The 25,792-nt window shown below is 36.8% G+C and overlaps 1 protein-coding gene and 2 long non-coding RNA genes across 3 annotated transcripts in view; 1 reads left to right on the top strand and 2 right to left on the bottom strand.

Moving 5' to 3' along the window:
* Positions 1–2,014: 2,014 nt before the first annotated feature.
* Positions 2,015–3,012, bottom strand: LOC114804462 (uncharacterized). The gene is made up of 2 exons (XR_003752655.2): positions 2,548–3,012; positions 2,015–2,487 (listed from the first exon to the last, which is right to left on the bottom strand). It is a non-coding gene; the product is annotated as an uncharacterized LOC114804462 (long non-coding RNA).
* An 895-nt stretch (positions 3,013–3,907) lies between these two features.
* The window catches only part of LOC105216383 (mucin-19), a 99,442-nt gene continuing 77,557 nt past the window's right edge, over positions 3,908–25,792 (top strand). Inside the window, exon 1 of the mRNA XM_011190848.3 lies at positions 3,908–5,437. Within this exon, the coding sequence (XP_011189150.2) occupies positions 5,407–5,437 (31 nt within the window). The 5' untranslated portion in view covers positions 3,908–5,406. The remainder of the gene's footprint in view (positions 5,438–25,792) is intronic.
* LOC128922363 (uncharacterized) lies at positions 6,081–8,386 on the bottom strand. Its single transcript, XR_008471604.1, has 3 exons — positions 7,966–8,386; positions 7,284–7,421; positions 6,081–7,225 (listed from the first exon to the last, which is right to left on the bottom strand). It is a non-coding gene; the product is annotated as an uncharacterized LOC128922363 (long non-coding RNA).

Below are 25,792 nucleotides of genomic sequence, written 5' to 3'. Positions count from 1 at the left end.
ATGTGAATTCATACTGACAGATGTCCCAGCTTATTCTCAGTGTCGTCTTTAGTTCTTTTTTGCTTTTGCCTTGCAGCTTTTGAGGAGCAACCTGGCTGTCAGTTATGAATGCAGGCGTTGCGCGGGCAACGTGCAACACGTCACGTATCGTGACAGTGGCATTAATGTCCGGACTCGCTGCTGCTTGCAGTTTATACCAGTAGGTGATAAGAAATAAAAACAAAAACAACAAAAAATAATAATAATAATCAGATCACAGCGATATGCTTGATACTTTGCTGTCGTTACGTAAGAGCGACTGATTGGATAGATTAATTTAGCCTGGAGAATATGTATACTACGTCAGAACTCGCATGATACACGGTAAAAGTAGAACACCGAAAGAGGTCCCTTATTTGTATCGCAGATTAATCAGTTTCGTCAGACAACTGGTTTCGAGAGACAACTCGATGAATAGATTGTGGTTTAGTTCCAAGGACGTAATTCACTGGAAGGGAGTTGGTAAATGTGTAGGTCGTTCCATCGTGTCGGTCCAAAGTCCTCTTGGTGCTCCTGAAAGTTCCTTCAGTCAGCTTTGGAATTGGTCCTGTTCTTATTAAAACTAATAAAAAAGTCCCGTAGATAAAGAATTCGGATATTTAGCTAGAAATTATTTTCACTGTATTTGGTTGCACAAATTGACACTTTACGCGGTTCCGGTTTCGCTTCCTTTGTGGGTGAAGACAGCTGGCGACAACCAATTAGTTTGCCCCGTCAACTAAACAACTTTCCATGAGATAATTAAAGATTACCGTTATTAGTATAAAACCTGATAAAATACCGTTATTATATAACAGAATATTATAAGAGAAGTTCGTGGCCATAAGAACCAGTACTTGCTGGATCTCGATAAAAATTTTAATATAAAAACTCTTCAGAAAATTAATTAATTGTTTCAAAGACAAAAATGTATGCATTTTTCGCAACAAATCGCCCTCAAAATAAAAAAAAAAATTTCTTTTGTCGGCACATAAAAACTGCATTTCCCGATATCTCTTCATGATCGGCTACTTTGTGTTGCCTTATATGATACCAAATACACATACGCGCTTACTGCAACAGTTTACTGATCCCCAGGGACCCCACCATGTGTCAGCAGAGTTATGACATCAGCTGGATGCATACACACAACGTTTTCCAAGTATAATAGGCGGAAATCGAATACCACCGGGAACCGGTAGCAACTATCATAATTTGTAAATGCATTGGGGCGACATAAACCTGCATATTTGCATAAGTGCGCCTACAGGTATGCATACATATATACATGCTACGAAACGACAGTTTGTGTGTTGGATGTGGACTGCGCTACTATGTCGTCGATTATGCAAATGTCGCCTAATAAGGCATTAAAAAAGCAAAAGTGCAGCTTGCCTGCCTACATTGGCGCAAACCTTGAACACTATAGGTCCTTTAATGTGGCGACAACAATGCACTTGAGGTTTTGAGTTGTCATTGCTGCCAATGGTCAACGAAATTATGACTGCCAAATTCGGCTATGTTATAAAACAACGCAAATTCACTGCATTATGCAAAGCGGCTATAAACTTTTCTTTTCATCTAATCTGAGTTATAGTACTGAGCGTTCGGGTATATGTAAAGTTATTTGAAATTTGTGTTGTTATTCATGCGATTATTTTTTATCAGCGAGTAATAAAATAATTCCTGCAAAATTACTTTAAATAATACTCGATATAATATATGCTTATCTGGTATTTTTGAGAATTTTTATGGATTTGCCGATATGTAACAATTATTACATATATCATAATCCGTTTGTTCTCCCTTTTATAAAATCGATTTATGACAATTCAATATTTGCCGATATGTAACAATTATTACATATATCATAATCCCTTTGTTCCCCCTTATATAAAATCGATTCATGACAATTCAATAAATTTGTTAATTATCATACCTTGAGCTAACAGCAACTCTTGAATCCAAAATATTTGCATAAAATAGTGTTCATGAGTTCTTTTTGGAAATTTTGTAGGTATTAGATCCAATAAATTCATCAATATTGCTTAAAATACTTGAAAATAATCTTGTTTTGCTTATCATTTATCTTATTAATATTATTTTTAATACTTAAAGTCGCATTTTTTAAATTTTTTAACAAAATCTAGCTTTTTCTGTGCTGAAACGAAAAAAATATAAAAATCTTAAGCATGATAAAGCTGAAATCAACACCAGAGTAGCTAATAACCTTTTGAAGCTGGACTTTTTCACAATATGTCGCTACTCGGTAAGCATTTGAAATGATTTATGATTTCTGAATATATTACTTGACAACTATTTTCTTTAAAATTTGTTTAACTGCCGCAGGTTTTCATAAACCCTTTTGCTGTATTAAATATTCTTTTATGGTATCTACTTAAATTGATTTCTAACAAGCATCAATCTAGAATTGGATGTTGTTCGCCTTTCTATTGAGCACCATTTATTCTGAAATGATTAACAGAAATAATTTAATTTAAGTATAAATTAGAAACACATTAATTAAACCTTTTACTTTTCCTAATCAGTGCACATCATATTCAACCCAATTGCAAACGTCGGCTAAACGTTCTTCAATGTTACTTGTGTAAATCAATGTATTCTCTGCCAGAAGAAGGATTTTAAAAGGCCGTAACTCCATGTCGGCTAATTTCTATCAATTATATATCAATTTAATTTTAAAATAAAGTTTTGATACAGCTTTTTAATGAAGCTACTATTTAACATGAAGTTAGCTGCAACAATTCCCGGTCTTTTTACGCCTGTAAACAAACCCATTCACAATAGATGTGGTTGTGAATACAATATGCACGTTCTAATAATTTATATGATTTTAGTTTAAACCATAAATATTGAAAACAAATTAAAGAAAGATTATATTTGTTTGGAATACATATTTTGAATATGAGCGTTTATGTTATTACTCAAAAATGTCTCAGAATCACCAAAAATTGCACACTATTGCCAACTACATTCATGTGACCCAAAACAAGAGACAACATCCAGGGATAAAGGGATGTCCAACTTATTCCAGCGTGAGAGCGCCTCAAAATAAGCGTTTTTTATAACAATTTGAATTATTGCCGGACCAGACAAAATACAAATTTTTGGGCCTTTAAATTAAAATACCCAACATTTATTACGGTTAAAAAAAATTGTATACTGTATTTTTAATATAAAAATTACATATTTAAATTTCTTTTAGCGATATTAAGGTACGTTAAAATTGCTTGTTTTCGAACTTTCACTAATAAATAAGGAAAATTATCACTTGTCAACTGACAATTGATAATTTTTTTACAATTTTCCATGAAAAATTAATTTCCCTATGCTGCATATCATAAAAAATTTCTTTACCCTCTTTTAAATTTCGCGTTTACATTTATATTTATTGTTTTAAGCTCTTATAAGTAATCTTGCACGGCGGTTAAAAATGTCTCTGTCGTATAATTTTTTTAGCAACATTTCAATATGGCCGTTCCAGTTTCCCAATTGCGAAACGTCAAAACCTACTGATTCCAGTCAACTGTCAAAGATTGGTAGGTTTTGACGTTTGTCCGTGCGCTCTCACTTCCAATGAAAATAGAGTTGGACATCTCTTTATCTCTGCAACATCTGTCTACATTTCCTCCATCCATTTTCACCTTGCTGCCTTTCGCAGTACATTCATAACGACGTTGCCACTTTACCGCAAAGTTGATGAATCTAATTTAAATAAGTTAATTTCAATAATTAACTAATAAAACTTTAGATTTTATATGGAATTTGGATATTTTATTAAATATGTGCATTTTAGCTTCTTCCAAAAACAAATATGAAATGTAATTGCATTTATCCTTTCCACCACACCTCACTATAGCCAAAGGTGGCAGCATTAAGTCTGCCACAACGGCACGGAGTTGAAAGGCGACTAGAAAGACGTTCCTCGACGATTGACGATTTTGTGTGAATTAATAAACTATTTTTAATTAGAAAAATGCAATAAACTCTAGCTAAGTGCGCATTATTGGCGTAGTGTCATAAACTGTGCATAAAGTGAACACAGGAATGTAATAAAAAGTGTTTTAGTGAAAAGTGCCCACCGCAGTTCCTTGTCCCGTTTCTATAGTCTTGCAGTGTGTGTCTGGGCGAAAATCAAGTGTAAAATTTATATAAAATAGCTTTTATTATAATAAACAAACATAAAGCGCTTAAAATTTTAGCGCCAAAATACAGATTGTGAAGTTTACCGCATTCGATTAATATATACTGTGTGTAGTAAAGTGAAATTCTTGAGCATCGAAAATAACTAGTAAAACTGCAGAAAAATACACTATTTGCGCCAGTTTGCTTTGGTTTTCTTCTCTATCATAGAAATAAATGCATAAAAGAGACGGGAAAGTGTACGATGCGCACTAGCCATCACCGTCATCGCCTTGATTTTTCACCATCATTTACGTTGAGAAATCACGAATGCGAATGTAAAGTGTAAATGCATAAAAAACTACTAGACAAAGTAAATTTGTTTTCATTGTGAACATTGAACATTGTTGTTGTCGTGTGGCGAATTTAACCATTCACTTTAAACGGACTGCCAAAAATTTTCTACACATGACATTTCCACCACACAAATACAAATTTCTTTTGTTCGTCTTCGACAAAACGACGGCATCGAAAAGAAACGAAGGTTGCATACCGCGTTTTGTGTAATTGATGCAACAACTGCATACAATTTATTTAAGAAGAAAAAAGTGAAAATATTAGCTAAAAATATAAAAAAGTGGTGTATTTACGAATAATAAAAGTGTTTATAATGTATGCTAAACGCATAGAGCACAATTTGAGAAAATGAAGAAGAAACGAAATTATAATTTCTATTCGCCGCCGTTAATATCGTATTTGCCTTTACGTTTCCCATAGCCGTGTGCTTCGTTCTGCAATATTCGAAGGAAAACGTCTGTGATTTCGGTCTCGTAGTGTTTTATTTTTTCATGTTTCCCCTACCGCGCGCTGTATCCTTCTTCCAGCAACACTGCATGCTGCCCATACGCAACACAAGTGTGAGTGTGCCTCCTCCCCGCTTATGCACCTTTTCGGTTTACTTATATATATGCTATCACATGTCTGCTTTACGTTTGTTGGCGCTACAAAACGTGAAATTATCATAGACACCCAGTGCATTTCAAATAATTGTGAAAATGTGTAAATCTTGAATATATATGTATGTGTATGTAATTAATTTTGACACCTAACAACGAATGCTATACCCAAGAAGTCAGTTCAAATGAAGTAAATATAACACACCTCAATACAATAACAACTATTCAGCGAAGTTCACACTCGTAGTCATCGTCATTTTTCTGCAGCAATATTTAAAAAGAATTGCCAATGAGTCGACGACAGTCGCTTGATCGACCAGGTATGTCAATGTTTATGTTTACTTGTTTGTTTATTTAATTGGTTGCATAAAATACTCTAAAATAGTGAAACATTCAAAGCGAAGGTGAATTAATTGCAAAGCAAATAACACAATATAATTCCACCACATCTGTGTTTTCCACCACTTAGCAGCTGACGACTGTATTATTCCATTTATTCGCAAGAATGCAGGTAGCAAATATGAGAAATAGCCTAAAATAAATGCACTGAGAAGTGCTGCTGAATGAAGTGTGGTGAATTGTTGTATGAAAGGTAAATAATGCTGTCACACCACACCACAAATGGTAAAAGTAAACGCAGTTGTTTATGTTACGAACTCGTGTTGTTCTCAGTTGTTTTTGTTGTGGCATAACTTTAGCCTTTTAAATCGGGGTGAAAATTATGTTAATGCAGGAATTCAGAAGATGTAGCTTTAAAATTTAAAATTACATATTTGTTAATTAACATTAATTAATTAACATAAATAACGTGCAAATATACTTGATATACAAATGTAAATGGGGCAACTCTTTAAATCTAATTTACATATACATCTACTACTGGGTTTTTACTTTTGACTTTTGCATATTCATTTGCTTTCTTTTATTAAATAGAATATTGACTATTGATACATTTATATATTTTGGCTTAGTTACAGCGTCATAAAATTTAAATATACCAGTTCTCTAAGCTACAAAATACATAAATATAAACAGCAAAGGTAGTCAAGACCGCTTGGCAATTTTTGGAAAGAGAAAGTGCTGATGTAAATATTTAAACGCCAATCGAATGAGCAATCAGAAATTGATAAACGGGAAAGTAGATTGTGAAATTAATAAAAAAATCAAAACTGAGGCAATCTCAAGAACAACTTCAGTTTCAATTATATTAGAAGTGTGTGTATTTCGAAACAATTATTCTTTGATTATAAGTAATGATATATTACATTTTATTTTACGATTAACTGCTGTGGAAATGCAAATGTCCAACATAAATCCAACTTTTTCAATAACAATTTGATAAATTCCCTTTTTTTTTAGTTTCCACCACTTATACCACCAGCTAATTGACATCTTATGTATATGACATCACGCTTGCTGAACATCAGCATTTTTGCTAACATATTTTATGCAACGTTATTTGCTATTTTTCTATATCTACTACCGTTTTTGTCCAAACCATTGCCAGCAATTCCTGTTAGCCGACAACCAGACAGATTGCACAGATCACAGTTATCTACACATATCACAGAATTTTATCCACCGTGTCATTGTTTGGTTTAGCTTGTTGCGGCCGTTGTTTGTAGTATTGTCGGTAAATTTTTCACATTCGTTTGTTGTGTTGCGTTGAAATTGTAATGACAGTGAAATGCCGGTAACTCTGGCTGCTATTTTAATTGTTGTTCTCTGTTTTCTACTCTTTCTCTTAGAAATTTGCCATGCCCTAGCAAAAAGTTTGCGCCGTGTTTGGGGATAATGCTTAAAAATGGATACATACACATCCGTTTTATGAGATACATAATTTAATATTTTCTCATATGTATTTGTCTTTTGTTTTTGTTTGCGTTTTTCTCGCTATTTCTCCTCCAAACTGGACGTTCAGCTAAACCACAAATGAGTTGTTGGGGAAATGAACTTTGCTTGTGAAATGTCAAACAGCGTTGACTTGTCGAAGTTGCGCGACTGATAGCAGCAACAACAATATGAAGAGCTTAGTAATTAATTGGTAAAGGTGATTTGCTTTGTGTGTATTCAGCTTGGTAGAAGTTGAGCTGTGAGTTAAAATGTCTCTGTAAATATGAATATACTGTAGATATACACAAATTTTTGCTACGGATTAAGGTTTACGATTAGCTGTAGGATGCTGTTAAGAATCTTCAGTGTAATTGCATTGAGGTCCAGGTCCACTTCATGAACTATCTTTATCAGGGATGTAGGATAGATTCCGATAATATACCAAGAGCGGAATTAGTTTACTTTTGTCATCTGTAATGAAAATAAATAAGAAAATACGAAATAAAGTCGGTCTGATTACTAAAAATTGTCAAACAGCTTGTGAGTTTTCATTTCGGATCACAATTGTTGGAGAATTTCAATGGTTTATATGGTTCTGTTAATCATTGTATGTGATGTTGTAGTTGTCAATAGAACTATTATTTTAGAATAGTGCTCCTTGACTTGGTTTTTTATAATATACTTGACTGTCTTGTATACACTCAAAAGTCGTAGCTTTTCTTGGAACCCCACTATGAAGTTTATTTTTTTATCTTATCACTTGTGAAGTGATGTCTAAATTCACATAAACTATCATTTAATTATCAATTTCTTGTTAATTCGATAATAACAAATTATTGCTCCAACTTATAGAATATTGTCAGCACACGTGATTTTTTTTTAATATTTTTAGTATTTACTTCAATAATATTTTGCTAAAAGACACCAAACGTTTAATAATAAACAAAAAATTGCACACCGCAATATGACAATTCAGTTATTCAACTTATATGTATGTTTATGGACTATTGATAACCTTGAACTGCAAGCAGTGCCGCTTGTCTGGCACTTTTTTCGCTTGCGCTTAACCATACACAACACAAACTTGGCACAAGTAAGTCGGTAAATGGCAATTGTTGAATGCTTTAAAATTGAATTATGTGTTAAAGTGTTGTTTAATTGTGCTGAATTAATTTTAAACACCTACAAGCATATATTAGTGTTATATTAACTGCAGCTATCACATACTTAATGCCAAATAATATGTGTCAAAAGTGTTAATTATGCACAAATAAATTATTTAATAAACACTAAATAACTAATGTAGTGTGCAATGTGCAAGTGTTTCCGTTATGCATGCATATATTTATAGACATTGCTCCTACGCATGCATTAGTCGGGTCAACACACAATTATGGCATTAAATTCGAAGTGCCAGGCAGCTCAATGTGCTTTGGCTGTTCCACCTAATTAACCGAATTCATCTGTTTGTGATTAGCAATCGAATTGCTTATCAACACCACAGCTGGTAAACACACACAAACACACATGCATATGTATTTATAATACACTACACAATGATTATGCAAACAAATTGCGGCAAATATATGGAATTCGCAAAGCTTTGTAAATGATTAGTAATTGACACTTACATAAATTAACTGTCACTCGTTGAAGTGCAGCACAAATAAATAAACATGTATGAACAAGATTACTCGTAAACGTTTGTACGACGTACTCGTTGACAGGTTTGTTTGCATGGAAATCGTTGTGACGTAATGACGAGCCACACCTACTCAAGGTCTTTGTTACCTTACATGCATATCGTTGCATTTGGTGAGACTTGTGAGGCCTGCCGTGCTAATTACCGTAACTGACATGTGCAATAAAACAAATATTCCAATATGTGATAAATAGAAAATGCAATGAAACGCTGGCTGTTGTTGTTGTTGACTTCGAACACTTAAATCACAAAACAAAATATTGAATATTTAAATTTCATACTGTGTATGTACATGAATATGTTTGTGCGTTAATTAGCATGCATTGGCCTAGGTCTCGACAACACGCCACCCACGCGCGAACGAACACCGCTATCACCGCCACCGGTGGCCACCATAAAATATGCTTACACATAGTGTCAGCGTTGAACTTTGGCGTTGGACTCGCACAAATTTGGCGTTTCAATGAAAGTGTTTGTGGCCGGGTAAATAATCAAATAGCTGGCGCATATTTAGTAAATCGATTAGCCAGACAGCCATTAGCTCGTGGAGCTCCTCGTATCACCCGCCATTATTTAATTCGTGGTGTTCATTCTAATAGCGCTGCGTCACGGTATGGCGCGCATGGCACGCGCGTTTAACCGCAACGACGATGAATTTGTTGCTGCATTTCATACATACACACAAATAGATAAAGGCATACAGGCCAACAAAACCTGCCTAAAATAGTTAGCGACGGCTGCGGCACGACATTAAGCGACCCGAAAAACCAATAATGACAAAGTTTCCATGCGAATTTCCGCAATTTGTTGTTTTCTTGTTGTTGTTGTTGGTGGCATTTTGATTTGATTTGCGCGACAACACACATTTGTACGTACATTTGTAAAGCATTTTCGCACACCAACACCAACTAATCGGAAAGCCTATCAACAAAATGTGTTGTCGCATAGTCGTCGATTTCCTCTGATGTTTGCACATAAAAAATTCATTTATTCAAATTGTTAGCGGTTAAAGTGTACACATTTGTTGTCTCTACACGTGAATGCGAACGTGAAAACAACAAATTCACGGCATAAAACGTAGGTGTTTACTAAAATATGCGCAGTCATCTAAGCGCGACGGGTGACGAATTGTTTCAGCTAGTTAGTTGCACTCGCCTATTAAATTAAAGGGTTGCTCGTTAGTTAATTGAATATAATTTTTAGGACATTTTTATTAGGAAATCAATTATAAATTTATTGCATAAAATATTTTAAATAAAATTAAAAAATATTTTAATGGAAAATTATAAAATTATATATAATGAAAATGTAGAAAATATTTAATAATTTTATGATAAAGGAGTCATATCAAAGTCATTATAAAATATCTACATAATTATAAGCACAATGACAACTTCAGTCCAACAACGACATTCAATAAAAATAAAAATAAATAAAACTTTTTTTTTAATAAAATTCCTTTCGAAAAGAAGAAATTACATCTTCCACTTCTTAAGGGCTAGAACTTATTTTCCCACAGAGTTCTTTCTTTTGAAGAACTGACAGAGAGATCCAGTTCACTAATATCTCATGGAAAAGATACTGAGCTTAAAATGAAATTGCTACAGTGGAATGTTTTTGGTCTCTGATTGATTTTTTGAACTTCAATGTCAAGAAAATTCTATAGAACTATACAATTTATTGTGTGTTGGAAGATCTAGGTAATAAAGGGTTCTTCAATAAGAGCACTACAAACGTTTTTTGATAGAACTCTAAATCTTTTGCATGGCCACCACCCCAGTTTTCAAGCATAAATCGGCCGATACTTCTGCAATTTTACGTTCGATATTCATTCGTAGTTCATCAATCGTCGCTGGTTTGTTGACATAGGCCATAGACTTGACGTAGACCCACAGGAAATAGTCTAGCGGCGTTAGATCGCTCGGCCGAGGCTGGACCATTTCGTGATAAAACACGTTCATCAAACTTGGTTTTCACATACACATATTGTCCAAGTCCATATCATCCAATATCATCCAATCACGGAAGGAGTACGGCCCAATGACGCCGCCGGCCCATAAACCGCACCAAACCGTAATCTTTTCGGATGTAATGGTGACTCATGAAGGGGTGCCTGACCAATAAAGCATATTTTGCTTATTGATAAAGGCATTCAACCAGAAATGCGACTCATCGCTACGTAGTACGTAGCACACTTAAAGTTGAGACCACTCACTCCGAATTTCGGTAGTAAATTTTAACAATTTCGACTTGTTGTTGGATCGTATATCTTTCCATGATGAAATGGCAAACCTTACTGAAGAGAAATTTTAAAAGAGCGGGAAAAATATTGCGTCCCTATCAGTCTACTTTTGTAGCTACCCTACTCAAAAACCCTTTAGATTAATAACGATATTTTTGTAGATCATTCGTCTACTGAAAGCGTTAAGAATCTCGATCTTTTCCATAAATTTTTTCGAAGGATATTGTCTTAACATTTACATTTATGGATTTCCATCTCTTCTTTCAACTTATAGATTGAAAATGGACCCAGCGTCATTGATGATGTCATTCATATACCCACTAAATCACCAGTGTGGTTTTCAAGAAGTTTTTATGCTTCTTAATAATATTGGATAAAGCCTGGTATTCAAATTCTTATATTTAATCCTCTTTTTCCCCATAAAGTTGTTCCATTATCGACGGTTTTGTGAGTTTTTTTGAAACAAATATTCCAAAAATGCACAAAAATTGAATTCATTATTTCACCCAAGAACATCAAAAGCCGCACCCTGTACCCACATTCACGTTAGATCGCATTACATCATTTGCCGCCAATGCACTTGGCCCGCTAATGTCAAATCGTTTAACAAATTCAGCAAATTCACTGGCTGCGCGAACGCAGTTCGTGTCGGAAAACTATTTTGCATAGCGTGCATGCGTGCCGCGCTGCATACGAGTATGCCTAAGTATACACGAGTGTAAGCAAATAGCTAAGCGTTCGATAGTTGGCTGGGTTGATGGCGTGTTGTTTGCACGCCAATTTCGCCGGCGCTGGCAGTGAGCATCAGTGGCACTGGGCCACATCACATCACATCAGACAACATCAATAATAATAGCGTTAAGCTGCCGTTTGAGACTAACTATACTCACAGCGTTGTGTTGTTGTGCGGTTTAAGCGCCAAACAACGCGCTAAACACCGCATGCAAACGCATTCATATGCGCTTGCCAATCTATATGTAATATATTCATTTTGCCGCCATAGCTGCTGCCTTTGTTGTTGTTGCCATTTTAATGCCACGCTTAGTAACATTGTTGTTGTTGTTGTTGCTATATTTTTGCATATTAATTCAATAACGCTGTGACAGCAAATGTTGTCTATTAGTCCCCCCTTTTTTGTGTTTACACTTTGGCATAGTTGTTGCTTTTTACACTTTGCTTTGCTGTCGCTTTTTTGTTGCGTTTTTTCCTTTGCTGTCGCTGCAATGCAACCCTGACCTACAATTGCCAATAAATCATACAAAGTGCAATGTAAAGAAATATTTCAAACGAAGTGTGACAGTATAAAATGCTAATGATTGGATGAATGTCTTAAAGAGAAGATCGAATATTTTATTGCTGTTGAGTTCAAGTTGCTTTTTGTTTTTGTTAAGGTGATTTAAGATCATTCAATTAAGTCTTGAGTGGGTTTTTGATATAATATATTATTGCATAGATATCTCAAAATAATAAAGATGTACTTTTGTTGGACTTTATAGTCTATTGTGGCTTAAGTATAAGCAAATAAGTAGGCTTATAAAGAAATAGGAGGAGAGGTATCAATATACTTACCAACAAACAACTCAAAGCTATTATATTACTAAAAAGCTGAAAAAACTCGTTTTCAAGTAAAAAAAAAACGCATGCAAAATACAACCCTGCCACAAAATCAGACCGTTTTTTTTAATTTGAGACATTTTTCATATTTTGAACTAACCTAATAAGATGTGAAGTATGTAGATTTTTATCACAGAAAAAAATTAATCAGCGAGTCGAAATTTAAAGCAGACGGTACGGCCATATCAGCGGGCCCTCTGAGGGCCTCGCTGAGCCCGACGAAATTGGTCCCAATAGAGCTGTACTCTATAATTTATTCCACAAGCATTGAGAGTTTCATGATCGGAAGTTCACTGGTTCTTCGCTTGTCGACTCCACAAACCAATATGTATGTCATGTAACATAGAAAAATATAATTTAGGTCCACGTTGATAAGTCCAAAAGCACGTATTCTTGAGAACTTCAAAGTGTTCTCTACTGTTCCCAAGTGTTGAGGAAGGTCGGATCCATAATATATAAATAACGAACTTGTCTCGAACGAATTTGGTTCTAAAAGTCAGAGATACTAGTGTTCTGAACATTTATTAGCTCCGAGAATAGATCATAATATATTTACTAAAGGTAACTCGAGTTCAGAGCTCGTAGCTCGGTTTGGAAAACGTGGAAGACCATTAGTAAAAGCGTAAAGATTTCTTATGTGAAAACTATTTGTAGTCAACTGCGGTTCCTTCCGTCAAATCTTGCTTCGAACCAACAGATAATAAGAATATAGTCGAAACTGGTATGTGATAGTCATTTTCATTTGTTCTAGGTAGGATTAGATATTTGCAAATGTTGCAGAGTGAATTCAAACAAATGTTGGGGCTACGAGGACTGCTATATATATTTCTGGCCTAATAATGAAAATAGGAATATTTATAAACGAAAATGATTTTATTGTTTTCCAAAATATTCTCCATCAAGATTTATACACTTTTGCATGCGCTCAAACCAATTTTCGAAGCACTTTTTTTGAGCCTTTTTTTTGAGCGATTGTCAAATTGTGCGGGATCCAACGAGAACAAACTTTTTTTACGGTCAGGTGTTCATGCAATATCGAATGTATGCTGGTGGGAGAAATGCATAGGCATGCCTCTATCTGAAGGTATGTTACATGACGGTCTTGCATTATCAGTTCACGTACGGCATCGATGTTTTCTGGCACAATGGCTGTTTTTGGGACGACCTTCACGGAATTCGTCTTTGAGCGAGCGTCGGCCACGATTGAATTCGTTGTACCAGTTTTTCAGTCCTCGTATTAGAAAACTTGGCTCAAGCTAGGTTAGCTTAGGTTATATTGTAGATCCCTGTGACAAGCCACAAGAGATTCCACTTTGACAGCTAAAGTCAAAGGTCCTTTATGATACCGCAAAGACCCACAAGAGCTGACAAAGTCCGCTTTGAGCTTCTCACGAAGCTTACTCACTCAAAATCCTTGAGTGTTCAAACTAATAACCAACTATCCTTATATAAGTGTGCCATCGACCTAATTAACAGAGTGATATTACTGTACTGTTTTAGAAATATAGTTCTAATATCTCCAAACAAATAAAAAAATGTCACTGGGGAATTGAAAAAACTTCAACAAAATCGTCCCACATATTATTATCACCATAACATTGCACCAATATCCTTAACAAATCGCACACACGGCAAGCACTTCTCTAGCATTTCCTACACCTCACGTAGACACCACACGCAAGCTACTCAAGCAGACGACAAAAAGCAAATCGCAAACTATTGCAAGTATCCGCTCGTCGCTGTGCTGCCTTCCGCTTACATTCATGGGAATGTCCCTGACCTGCTTTTGTGCCCACTTACTTACATTTAATTCCCAAGTGGTGCCACCGAGAAGCGCTGCTGAGACAGTCTCATGCTCGTGCCAATTGTCAGCAAGTCTGATAAATCGACAGCGTTAGATTGGCGATATCGTGTATGTGCCTGTGTGTTTGTGCGTTGGATGGAGCATGCTAATGGTTAGACTTGACTTGAAAATCATGTCACTTAACAACTGCGACAGTTAAAGAGGCAATAAATTGCTCATTATTTAGACGCTGCCTGCCGCACGCATTTCCCCTTCGCATTTGAATATTCTATGAAACCACTTTTATCTTGGGAAACTTTTTTCTATTTTTTATAGAAAAAAATCTCCTGCACTGTCATAACACAGCGAAATTCATGTAAAACTGATTTCTTATCAGCAACGTTGAAAAGAGTGTCGAGTTGAACTGAACTGAAATGAAATTTATTGCGCGTTGTTGTTATTGTTTTTCTTTGTCCAAGGTGTGTGTGTGTGTGTGTGTGTGAATATGAGTTTTGCAATAGCCACCACCAAGCTACTAGAACAACCTGTGTGCGTGCGCGTGAGTGGTCGCTGATAAGGCTTGGCGACTGTGTCCACGGCGGCAGCAGGGGAGGCACGGCCAACGTACTGTACTGTCTGCCAGTTCGTTTTTTTGCCTTTTTCTCTCAGCATGTTTTGAGGTTTTTGGCTTATCAGCAATCTTTATTTTATTACGCCTTTGCTTACTACGAAATGCTTCGCATAATCGCTCGTCAAAACGTTTTCAGTTCGCCTTCGCATTTCCTATGGCATTTCAATATGGTATGCGCGGTATTTACTCATTAGTTCTAATGTCCTCGATTTATTTGTTGTAATTCCATTGTATAAGTGGTATAATTTGATAAATAAGCTATTTTGTTGAGATAATAACACAGATAAGATATGATATTTAACAACAAGTGCTAATGAAATAGAAATAGTTTTATTAGTAATATCTACATCAATTATTATCAAATACGAAATTAATTACGCAAATAAAATAGCGCGTAATACTCGATATGAGGAAGAAAAAAAATTAATGCTGAGCCACAGTGTCGTCGGGGGAATAATATGCGCTACTTTCAAGAGATTACTTCCTCAATAGTCTCAAGGTCGTTTTGCTTATAATGAACTCAGTAGAAGATATAGAATTCAAAAGCAGCTTATTTCGATAAGGGAAACTTTGACAATCACCTTATTCACAGTCTTATTACTATTCCATATCAACCCTGGGTGCGAGAAGGGTATATCATTAAATGCATCGCTTGAATTCGGGTGAAACATATAGCAACTTTCCACCAAAAGCTGCCTGTGCCAGTTCGAAACACGAAAAGAATCCAAGATCTTAATTATACAAGACTAAAGGTTTAGTTGGAGACCACCCGCATGTTTTGAACTATGGGCGCCTTCTATTGGCCATTTTCTTATAAAAACAAAATTTTCAGATTGCAAATCCTGTTGATTTCATTGCAAGATATTATGTGGATGAGATTTATACCAGTTATTTGTTCGATTCATTACATGAAGTAACCTATGAAGACTCTAAACACTTCTTCTGAGCATTAATAATTTGTAAACCAAAATATTGGATTTCCTAGTATATAAGTGTTCTAGCTCTAGTATTTCCATAATTAATTATTATTTTTGTCTTTCTCTATTTTCAGGTAAATTAATTCATATTCTCTCTACATAATGACGTTACAATTTGTAAGTAAAAAAATATGTCGATGGTTAAAAATTATTGGTTATGAATAGTGGCTTTCCTCATTTTAACGACAACTATAAATAATAATAAGATAAGTGGCTTTATATACGAGGGTATGTTTTTAGGTTTCGCAAACCGAGAAGTAAATTTTTGAACTAGAAAGAGAGAGAGAGAGAATTTATTTATTGCTGTTCTTGTTGTAGCGGTATAAAGATTAGGTTAGGTCAAGGCGTAAATCTTCGCAACTTCAGAGGGACGCACTTAGACAGCTTCGACTGTCCTTTGTGAGACCCAAATACTCCAGACGGATCGCCAATATCCTATTGATTCGACAAAATGCTTGAACTCCATTACAAATTCTTAAGTCGGCTTATATCGATTACAGTCACTTCGCTGGGTTCACCGAAGGTATACCTACGGAGGTGTTTTAACCTTAGTCTGGCAAATGTTGTACATTGAAGAAGTAAGTGATTCCTCTTCGCCTTCCTCCAAGTATCTTTGGCAACTGGTATTTGGCTTGATCCCTAGTCTCATCGCTTGTGTGCATATTGGACAGTGATCAGTAAGCACACCAATGATTACGACAAGATGAGTCTAAGCGACAGCAGCTGGAAGGACCGTTTTCCATCCACCGCGGACCAGAAAGACCTAGCTACTGCACATGTTCTGGTTGTTGTCCAGCGTTTGGCGAGCTCCCTCGAAGTCAGTCTGTCCAGATCTCTAGCGCATGTCGACCACGGAGTATCCACCAGCTTCCACTCCGACGTCAATGCTGCTACGGTAACCTCTCTTGCAAGCTGGTCTGCAGCTGCAGTTTCCTGCGATTTTACAGTGACCGGGTATTCATGCAAGTCGGCTTGCAATGTAGTTCGATGCTATTGATAAGGATATTAGACACCTGCTAACTAGCTTAGAGCGTACTGGCATCGAATCTAAGGCCGGTATTGCCGCTCTGCTGTCAGAGTGAATAACACACCTCTCAGAAGGAGACCGAACTTCGTAGTAAAATGGTTTTGTTAGCTGTTCCAATAAGCACAATTATAATGAACTCCTGTCCAACTTTCGCTGGTCTGAGGTTGAAAAGCCTTGGCTTCGTTGGGATTACAAAGAACCGATCTTTCACCAGCCCAAGTTGTGTCGTCATAATCTCCGTTGCGGGAACCAATCCCGAAACCTAATCTCTAAATTGCCACATTTTTCCATAGTGTGAGCCTAGATACGATTCAAATTGTTCTTCAAGGTCAGAGGTCAAAATAGCTTTTCTCAGGATTTTATCTTATTCTATAAAATCGTAGCTTAACTTCCATAGTAAAGATCTTTCCCAATTCTACTCTAGGCTATCACTATAAATATTATTATTAAAATTAATTTCGCTCAACACCAAACTTTTGATTACTTTCCAGCTTCAAAAATATATTTTATTTCCAACAAAAAATAATAAGTCTCGAATAATAAATTTTATCTCAAATCTTGAAAACGAATATTTGATTTCTAAAATCACATTAAAAAACTTCAGTTAATTACATTTCGCTACTAAAATGTAGCATAACCTAATATCAAAGACAAACTCAATTTGGGCTGACACTTCATTGCGTGGCACTCACCAAAATTATGCCATTTATCTACTTGTTACCCACTTTAATCGAATAAAACTTGTATCCTTTGCCATGATTTATACTCACCTCACCATGGATGAGCGCAAAACAAAATTATTCATCCTTTTCTAATTGCCACTACAACAACAACAACAACAGCAACAACGCCTACGACATTTCTTAGCTACGCCGTTGCATACTTGCAGGCGCGCAAGCCATACACTCACACCGCGTACGTGCGTGCGTTTGTGCGTGTGTGTGTGTGTGTTGACCGTTGTTTGTCTTGCGCGTATGCGGCAACCCACATAAATGTGTATCGCAAGTTTTTCAGGGGTTGTTGGCTGTCGCCATTGCATCGCACGTAACGTTATGAATTTCAGAATTTCCATCAAAACGACGGCATTGAGCGCACCGACAAGATATGTATCTATCTAACTATTGTATGTATCCACGTTTGCGTGTGTGTGTGTGTCTGTGTGTGAAAAGCCCAATTTACAGACGCTTAAATGGCAAGTAGTGGAAAGCGCCTTCAAGGCGCTTTAACCGAACCGAAAGGTCGCTCACAACGCCAAACCGGACCCATATAATTTGACTAGCGCCTTTCGTCTAACGGCCAGCAGCAGCTAGCAAAAGAGCGTCGGAGAGCACGCACAGAGAGTGCAGTGTATGTGCGACAAAGTGCAAGTGCAAAGAGAGTATGGCAGCGCGGCGCGAGTTAAGTTTACTCGGAGAAAATTTCGTGATTTTCAAATACAAGAAAAGTGCGTTTCGTGAGTGTAGAAAAACTTGAGCGCGCGCGTTTTCCTTCACACGGCCGGTCGCTAATGACGATTGATAGCAGCTCGTATAACTGTTTATGTATGCGAGTGTGTTTATGTGTGTCGCGCGACGACGCGTTATCGCCGCCGTATCCTTAACGCGACGAGCCACGATGTCTCTGCTAACAGCAAATAAACGCATACAACAACATCAACTGTTCAAGGTGTCTCGCAATTGCCGCCGCTCCCCAACTGTAACATAACAGTGTTTTTCAACTTCGTCACGCATTGACGCGACGCACGTCGTTGCCACATGCGCGTTATTCATTATTTTTAATACAGTTATGCCACTAATTTTGTTTGTCAGGTCACAGCTAACGGTACTATATCCGGTGGCACTCGAACTTTCTATGTCACACAGACACACACGGGCGCGCTGACTTTTGCATAGTTTTTGTTGCACTTGTTGTTGTTGTTTTAATTACGCGCAGGAGCAGCATTAATTTCTTGTGCCAGTGCATACGTCAGTCAGTCAGCCAGCATTGCTGGAATGCTTGCTTGCTTACTGTACCTTCATATGCGGCGCGTTTACCGCGTCTCTCGCGTGAGGCGGGGCGGCGCTGTACCGCATTCGCATCGTATGATTTTTAATATAGATACACTATTAGCGTTTGGCCGCCGTCGCCGCCGCCGCCGCACGCATCAGGCGCTGCGAAAAAAGTATAATACCGTTATCCGCCACATTGCGTGGTAGTGGCACGGCGGGTGGCGTGCGGCCGCATACTCAATTAATCGATTCGATTTGTACACATTTTCGCCTACTTTGCTCGAGGCAATTTTATTTATTAAGGGTTACTTCCACGCTGAGCTTTGTTGGATATGCGTTCAATTCCACCATTTGGCATTTGATATTTGTGTAATTGTCAGGTAGGCGTGCTTTCGACGCGCTATTTGGCATTTCGGGTTGACCGCTTCAGCTGTCTTTTACTCTATTAATTTGCTGTTGTTCTTATTGTTGTTGTTGTTGGCCTGGCGCTTTTTATCCGCCTGCATTTGTTTGCTCTCATGAGAGTGTTTTGTCATTTTTTCACCCCTTTTTTCGGGCTTTGTGGTATACCTTTGCGTCATTTGTTGTTGTTGTTATTACTGGGCTTGTTGTTCTATTTATTATTGTTGCTGTAATCGCATTTGTTATTGTTGTTGTTGTTTGCTTTTTTTCAGTATGCATTCTGTTGATTTTTCGTTATTTCTGTGCAATCATTCGCCCGTCGCTGGCTTTCTATCAGCAGCACATTCATAGTTTTCCACATTCCGTTTTGCACTTTTTCTTCTTTATGCTTTGCCTTTGCATTTGTGTTAGTTGCGTTGCACAGGTTTACGGTTTTTTTTAATTAATATTCACTTTATTGCAGTGAAATGTGGCAACATTGCAGCGCGCTGTATTAAATCTCTCACATGCATGTGTGTGTATGTGTTGTGTGTGTGTATTAACCATGTTGAGGGTGATTAAAATGCAATCGCTTATAAATTGATTTTTAATTGCACAACATACATTTATTCATTGCTAATCTATGAGCACTCAAGCATTATTTTATTATTTGTTGGGTTAGGTTAATGGCTACATACATACATATCTATTATATTGTTTTCTTACGTGAAAGCTCTGTATCTTATAGCAAATTATGAATAACAAGTTTCTTAGAGCTATTGCAACTTGAGGAGATTTTATTGACATATCTATGCTAATGAGTTCATCGTTGAAATAATTGATGGAATAATATTGTGGCAATATTTTGAAGAAGTTTAAGTCAATCTAAGCTGTAATGGATTTTTTGATTTTCAATTGTAATCTGGATATATTTTTTCTCTATTTGAACGAGCTTCCAATTCAAAGTTATTTGAAATAGCAAAAACTTCAGTAAGTCTCGAAAATTTTGGTTCAAAGGACTAAAATTGTCTTCATTAATGATAAGCTACTTTAAAATAAATCTTTAGGCAAACAAAAATCGAAAGCTAATTGACCATAGATGTCGCTGAACGGTACTTTTTCTTTAGGCACCACGATCAAAAGTCATTTTTTTCCCAAATCACTGAAAATTTTTAATTGTTTCAATATCAAAATTAGGTTACATCCAGTTGATAACCATATCCATATCCATTAGTCCTCATCTAAATCCATCATTCTTGGGCATTTAAATCAATTTTCTGAAGAGAAAGTTCCCACCAAATCAATCATGCGTTCGTAGGGGGTCACAATCTTGTAAGTATTTTTATCGTTAGTGGAGGAGTCAGAAGTAATTAATCATACTCTGCTCTATTCGAAGGCCCTAAAGGAAGCATAACTTGAGAAATTCTGAAATTGTTAATTTAATGTCCTAATTAAGAGATTAGTATTAGTATTACTAAATGGCAGGATACAAGGTGTATTTCTAAGCAGATTGCACAGCTATAAAATATAGAAATATATGTATAGTGTAAAGCTCTTGAAAACTTACTTTTGTAACTCGGCTCGACAATAAGTAGATATAATGGTAATGGTACAAGACGACATGACAGGAGATAGTCATCAAACAAACAGTCTTGTTTTCATGTCACTGTTGACAGCCATAACTTCGAAGTCGTAGATAATTTCGTATACCTGGGAACCAGCATCAACAACACGAACAATTTCAGCCTCGAAATCCAACGCAGAATCGCTCTTGCCCACAGGTGCTACTTTGGACTGAGTAGACAATTGAAAAGTAAAGTCCTCTCTCGACGAACAAAAACCAAACTCTACAAGTCCCTCATCATTTCCGTCCTACTTTATGGTGCAGAAGCGTGGACGATGTCAACATCCAATGAGGCGACATTAGGAGTTTTCGAGAGAAAGGTTTTGCGGAAGATTTATGGTCCTCTGAACATTGGCAACGGCCAATACCGCAGAAGATGGAATGATGAGCTGTATGACTTATACGACGACATTGACATATGTATAATAGATCAGCGAATAAAAAGACAGCGGCTACGCTGACTAGGTCATGTTGTTCGAATGGACGAAAATGCTCCAACTATGAAAGTTTTCGATGCAATACCCGGCGGAGGAGGTAGAGGAAAAGGGAGACCTCCACTCCGATGGAAGGACCAGGTGGAAAATGACCTGGCTTCACTTGGTGTTACCAATTGGCGCCAAACTGTCACACGGAGAGATGCGTAAGCGGTTTCTACGTCAGTCCAGAAGAAGAAGAAGCTAGTATACTAGTGAGGCGGAAATTAAAAAAGTTTAAAAAAATTACCCAATCATTATTAGGATCCTGAACTAAGATCAGAAAGGGCGATCTGCGTACCTTAATCGAGCTTAGTTCAAATAATTAAAAATTGACCTTACATCATCACGAATAAGAGAATTGCTTCCAAAGACATTTAAAACGGCTATAAGCCAACTCTATCAATTTTCCAAAACTACATAAAAACACATAAAAAATATCAATGTTGAGGACTTCGTTTCAATTTAAGTCGAGGAAACCGGAAAGGACACTGAACAAAGATATGAACTATTGCAACAATAAAAATCTCTCTGACCAGCTCTCTCGTAGCTGATCTGTACCAGAAATGTATAGTAGATGTTTCTAAAATGTATGTGTGAACATCCAGAATGCCTTTTGTAGGATAGCTTTATCATAAAGTGATCGCAAAGTGATACTCAGAGTCAGTGATCGAAGAGGTTAAGTATATTATGAATATTGTTGAAATCATCATGAAACTGTATTAAAGTACTAACTCTCGGGTTTCATCGGCGATTATCAAGGAATGATTAATGGGTGAACGGTAACTTTTGCCATTTAAAAAGAGCCATTTTGTTACTTTTATAGTCTCAAAGTTGTTTTCATAAATAACTACTAATAGAAAATCCACCGTTTATGCTCTGTGTCCTGTATAATCTCATGTCTCAACACACCCCCTGTATCAATTACTGCTCGATGATGATAATATCAAAACCGTAAATTTTTTTTTCATAATTGAACAGTTTTAACTAAACAACCAATTATGCCAATAAAAATCGTTGAGTAATTAATTAATAGTTGTGATATATGCTTGGGCAATTTCCGTAAGTGCGCACAAAATCACGATATTATCAGTCATTTAAATTCCCAACTAAACGTTTTGACTGTCCTGCACTGAATAGAACAACAACAACACCAAAAGTCAGCGCGGCTACTATGTTGCGGATAATTCATGCAGCAGCAACCCTCATTTTCACCTTTTTTGTCAAAGTGAAGTTCAGCAAACAAGCAGGCATGCAAACATGCAAACATTTATTCAAATATAGGTAAGGCATAAGTGTGTGTGTGTGCGTGGTTGTATTCCCCATGGCGTGGATTTGTTCACGCCTAAAAGTGCATGTTCAGAATTCATTAAGCAAAAACTGCTGAGTGCCAATGCCCGGCTGTCTACAAAAGCGGATTCTCGTCAGCTAGCTTCATTGTTGTTGTTGTTGTTGTTGGTGTTGTTGGCGAGGCGAGCCCCCTGTGACTTTTTCCTGCTCACATTTCATGCTGATTTTTCAGTATTGCTTTCGCTTTGCATTATTATTATTTCGTGTGATTTTTTTCAACTCTTGATTCCTCCATACACATACATTAAATGCTTCATTGCACAAAACCCGCTTTTTACATTGCAACCGCCTTCCTTGCTGGTCGTCGTTGTTGTTGTTGTTGGCTATTACAATACGATTATAATTAAAAATGCCAAACTATAAAATCAAAAGCTGTCAGCAGCTACCTACCGCCACTTACCAGCAAACACACACACTTATACACTCGAATATCCATGAAGTTCGCATAAAAAGTCCGTGCGCACACGCCTCACTCGTCGTTTGGCGGACTGGTTTGTTTGCTGGTCGTCGAGTCGAGTTGTCGTTAATCGCGTCGTCAGTAGTCGGACATCGTCAGCCGCCGTCTGCTACTCAGAAATGCGATTGCATGCGAGTGCCGCCTTGGCAAAGCCTTCGACTTCCACTTGAATTGTCCTACAAAAAGATTTTTTTTGCCCACAGACCAAACCAGCCAGCCAACGAGCGACAAAAAGCAAACACTGAAAAAAAACCAGCCGGAACGTGGAAATGAAAAATGCAAAACGCCAGCAAACAATAAAAAGTGTAGAAAAATGAGTTTCATTCAATTGAAAATGAAACAAAACGCCGACAGTTAAGTTTTTACGCTTTACGCTCTTCGCTTCAGCTGCCACTTTTTTCTTGCCCTAACTACATGGTATTTAAACCTTTGGTCGTCAATTTGTTTGTTGCTTTTACCGTTCAGCGAGCACGGAAGAGGATTTCTTTCTGTATGTTTGACGGCACAATTTTCCTTGGAGTCCTTTTTGCACAGTGGATTATTTGAAATGTATTGAATGTCAGTCTTTTGGCGAAGGATTTGTGGTGACGAACTTGGTTGCTTGAGGTTTGTAGGTTGGAGAGGTTGGAATGAATGCTACTGGAGCTTTTCAAAGCGACCTTGGTCATTAACTTATAGCAATCTAATTTTTTATTTCTTACCTAATCTTAATCTGCGCATGAGAGCTCACATTTCACGAGGTTAGACAATCTGTAGACTTATAAATCACTACTCCAGAGTTTTGTAACACACAGCACGTGACTTTATCGTTACATAGTTCGATCATCTTTATAAAACCAATAATAATATACTTTACTACATACTATAAATGGAGCTGGGAATTGCTATACAATGATTCTTATAATACTCCGGCATGGACATCGGACTCCACTTCTTAATGTTTCATGAAATTTTTAACTCGAAACATAGGTAAAACTCTAACACCTCTCACCGTATAACTTTCCATTATCTTCGGCTATCCCTGAACCCTGACTCCCCACAGAACACTGTCCCCACCACAAATGCATCTTTCACTTTTTAGCCAGACAAGGCCGCACAAAGTCGCGCCAAAAGTCGGCAAATTGTTAACGCTAATAACTGTGCATAATTCGCATACTTTTGTGGTAAAACCAAAGCAAAAGACCGCAAAAGCGGCAGTGAACAAAGTCTGTTGAAAAGCAATGCTAAAGTCAAAGGAGAAACGTAAATCAAAGGCAACAAGAGCCGCAACTATTGTAGCCACATCAATACCGTGTTGTAATCGACCGCAATTATTGCCGGTAGCATTGTTGCTGCCAACACTTTGACATTGGCAATAAAGAATAGGAAGTGATGGCGGGAACTTTTTCTATACTCATTGGTTTTGATGGAATTTTTCTGGGGGTCATTGTTGAAAATATGGTTTAGATGATTTTTCGTTTTGAGAACAAAAAAATTGATTTCTGATGTACATTCTGAGTAAAATATATATGACATAGTTTGATCCATTGAATTAAAATTCGGCTTATCAGTTAGCAAAAGCCAATACGCCGAAATGTAGGCAACATTTTTTCACGATATTTTTTAAATGGGTCTAACACTAACAGAACTAATTGTATTACGTAATATAATCTCAAATCAAATCAAAATTCGACAAATTTGAGTCTGTAAGGACACATAACCATTTTTTAAATCTATAATTATCGATTAAAATTATCGGTATATAGTTTTGGAACAAAGTCTTATAGTATAATATTAAAATAAATTAATAATAATTTGGTGAATTATCGATATATGAGGAATTATCGATAACATATCGAGAAATATCGAATGTAATCAATCGAAAATATATTGTGCTTACAGTTTAAGTAACAATTATAGCCGAAAATAAAAAATATCGAAAACATATCGATAAAAAATCGAACAAAATTAATCGACTTATTTTTTAAATGCAAAATTAAATATGAAATATTTTCAAAATTTATAAAATATCCTTCAAATATGTGCGTGCTGCGTTTCACCCTGTTTATTTTCTACAGAATTCCATTTTAACAATTGCACAGCTGGAATTTCACGTTGCTTTATGCTTAAGCACCGTAAAAGAAATTCCAAACAAAAAAAATAAGTGCAAAAAATCGCAATCGAAATTCAATGCATATGCATATATTAATGCAAAATGGATGAGAGAAAAAAAGTGCACAATTGCCTAGACGACGCTACACAAGACGACTTACCTCGTACATACGTAAGAGGAGTGGCTAGTTGCCAACGTCGCTTGAGTGCACGGCCCACCGCCTGTGGAGTTGCTTGCTTTCTGAGTGCAATTTCATCACACTTGAATGCGTGCGCGCACACAGCGCGCTGCCGCCTAGAGATGGCGTAATACCCACTGCGTCCAGCATTCACCGAATGTTTGCCTAAATTGTTGAGACTCGACTTCTGCTTGCAGCACTCGACTCAGCAGAGTCAACAACAGTCAGTCAGCTGCACAAGGCTTTGATAACACTTGCTGCTTGCTGGTGCCACTTTATAACATTGCTGTTTTTCTCTCTGGACTTTCACTGTTTCGCTGGTT

The sequence above is a fragment of the Zeugodacus cucurbitae genome, chromosome 2 (genome assembly GCF_028554725.1).
Source record: "Zeugodacus cucurbitae isolate PBARC_wt_2022May chromosome 2, idZeuCucr1.2, whole genome shotgun sequence".
Classification (NCBI taxonomy): Eukaryota; Metazoa; Arthropoda; class Insecta; order Diptera; family Tephritidae; genus Zeugodacus; species Zeugodacus cucurbitae.
Note: the sequence above shows the minus strand (reverse complement) of the source record. Positions and strands in the feature narration are given on the sequence as shown.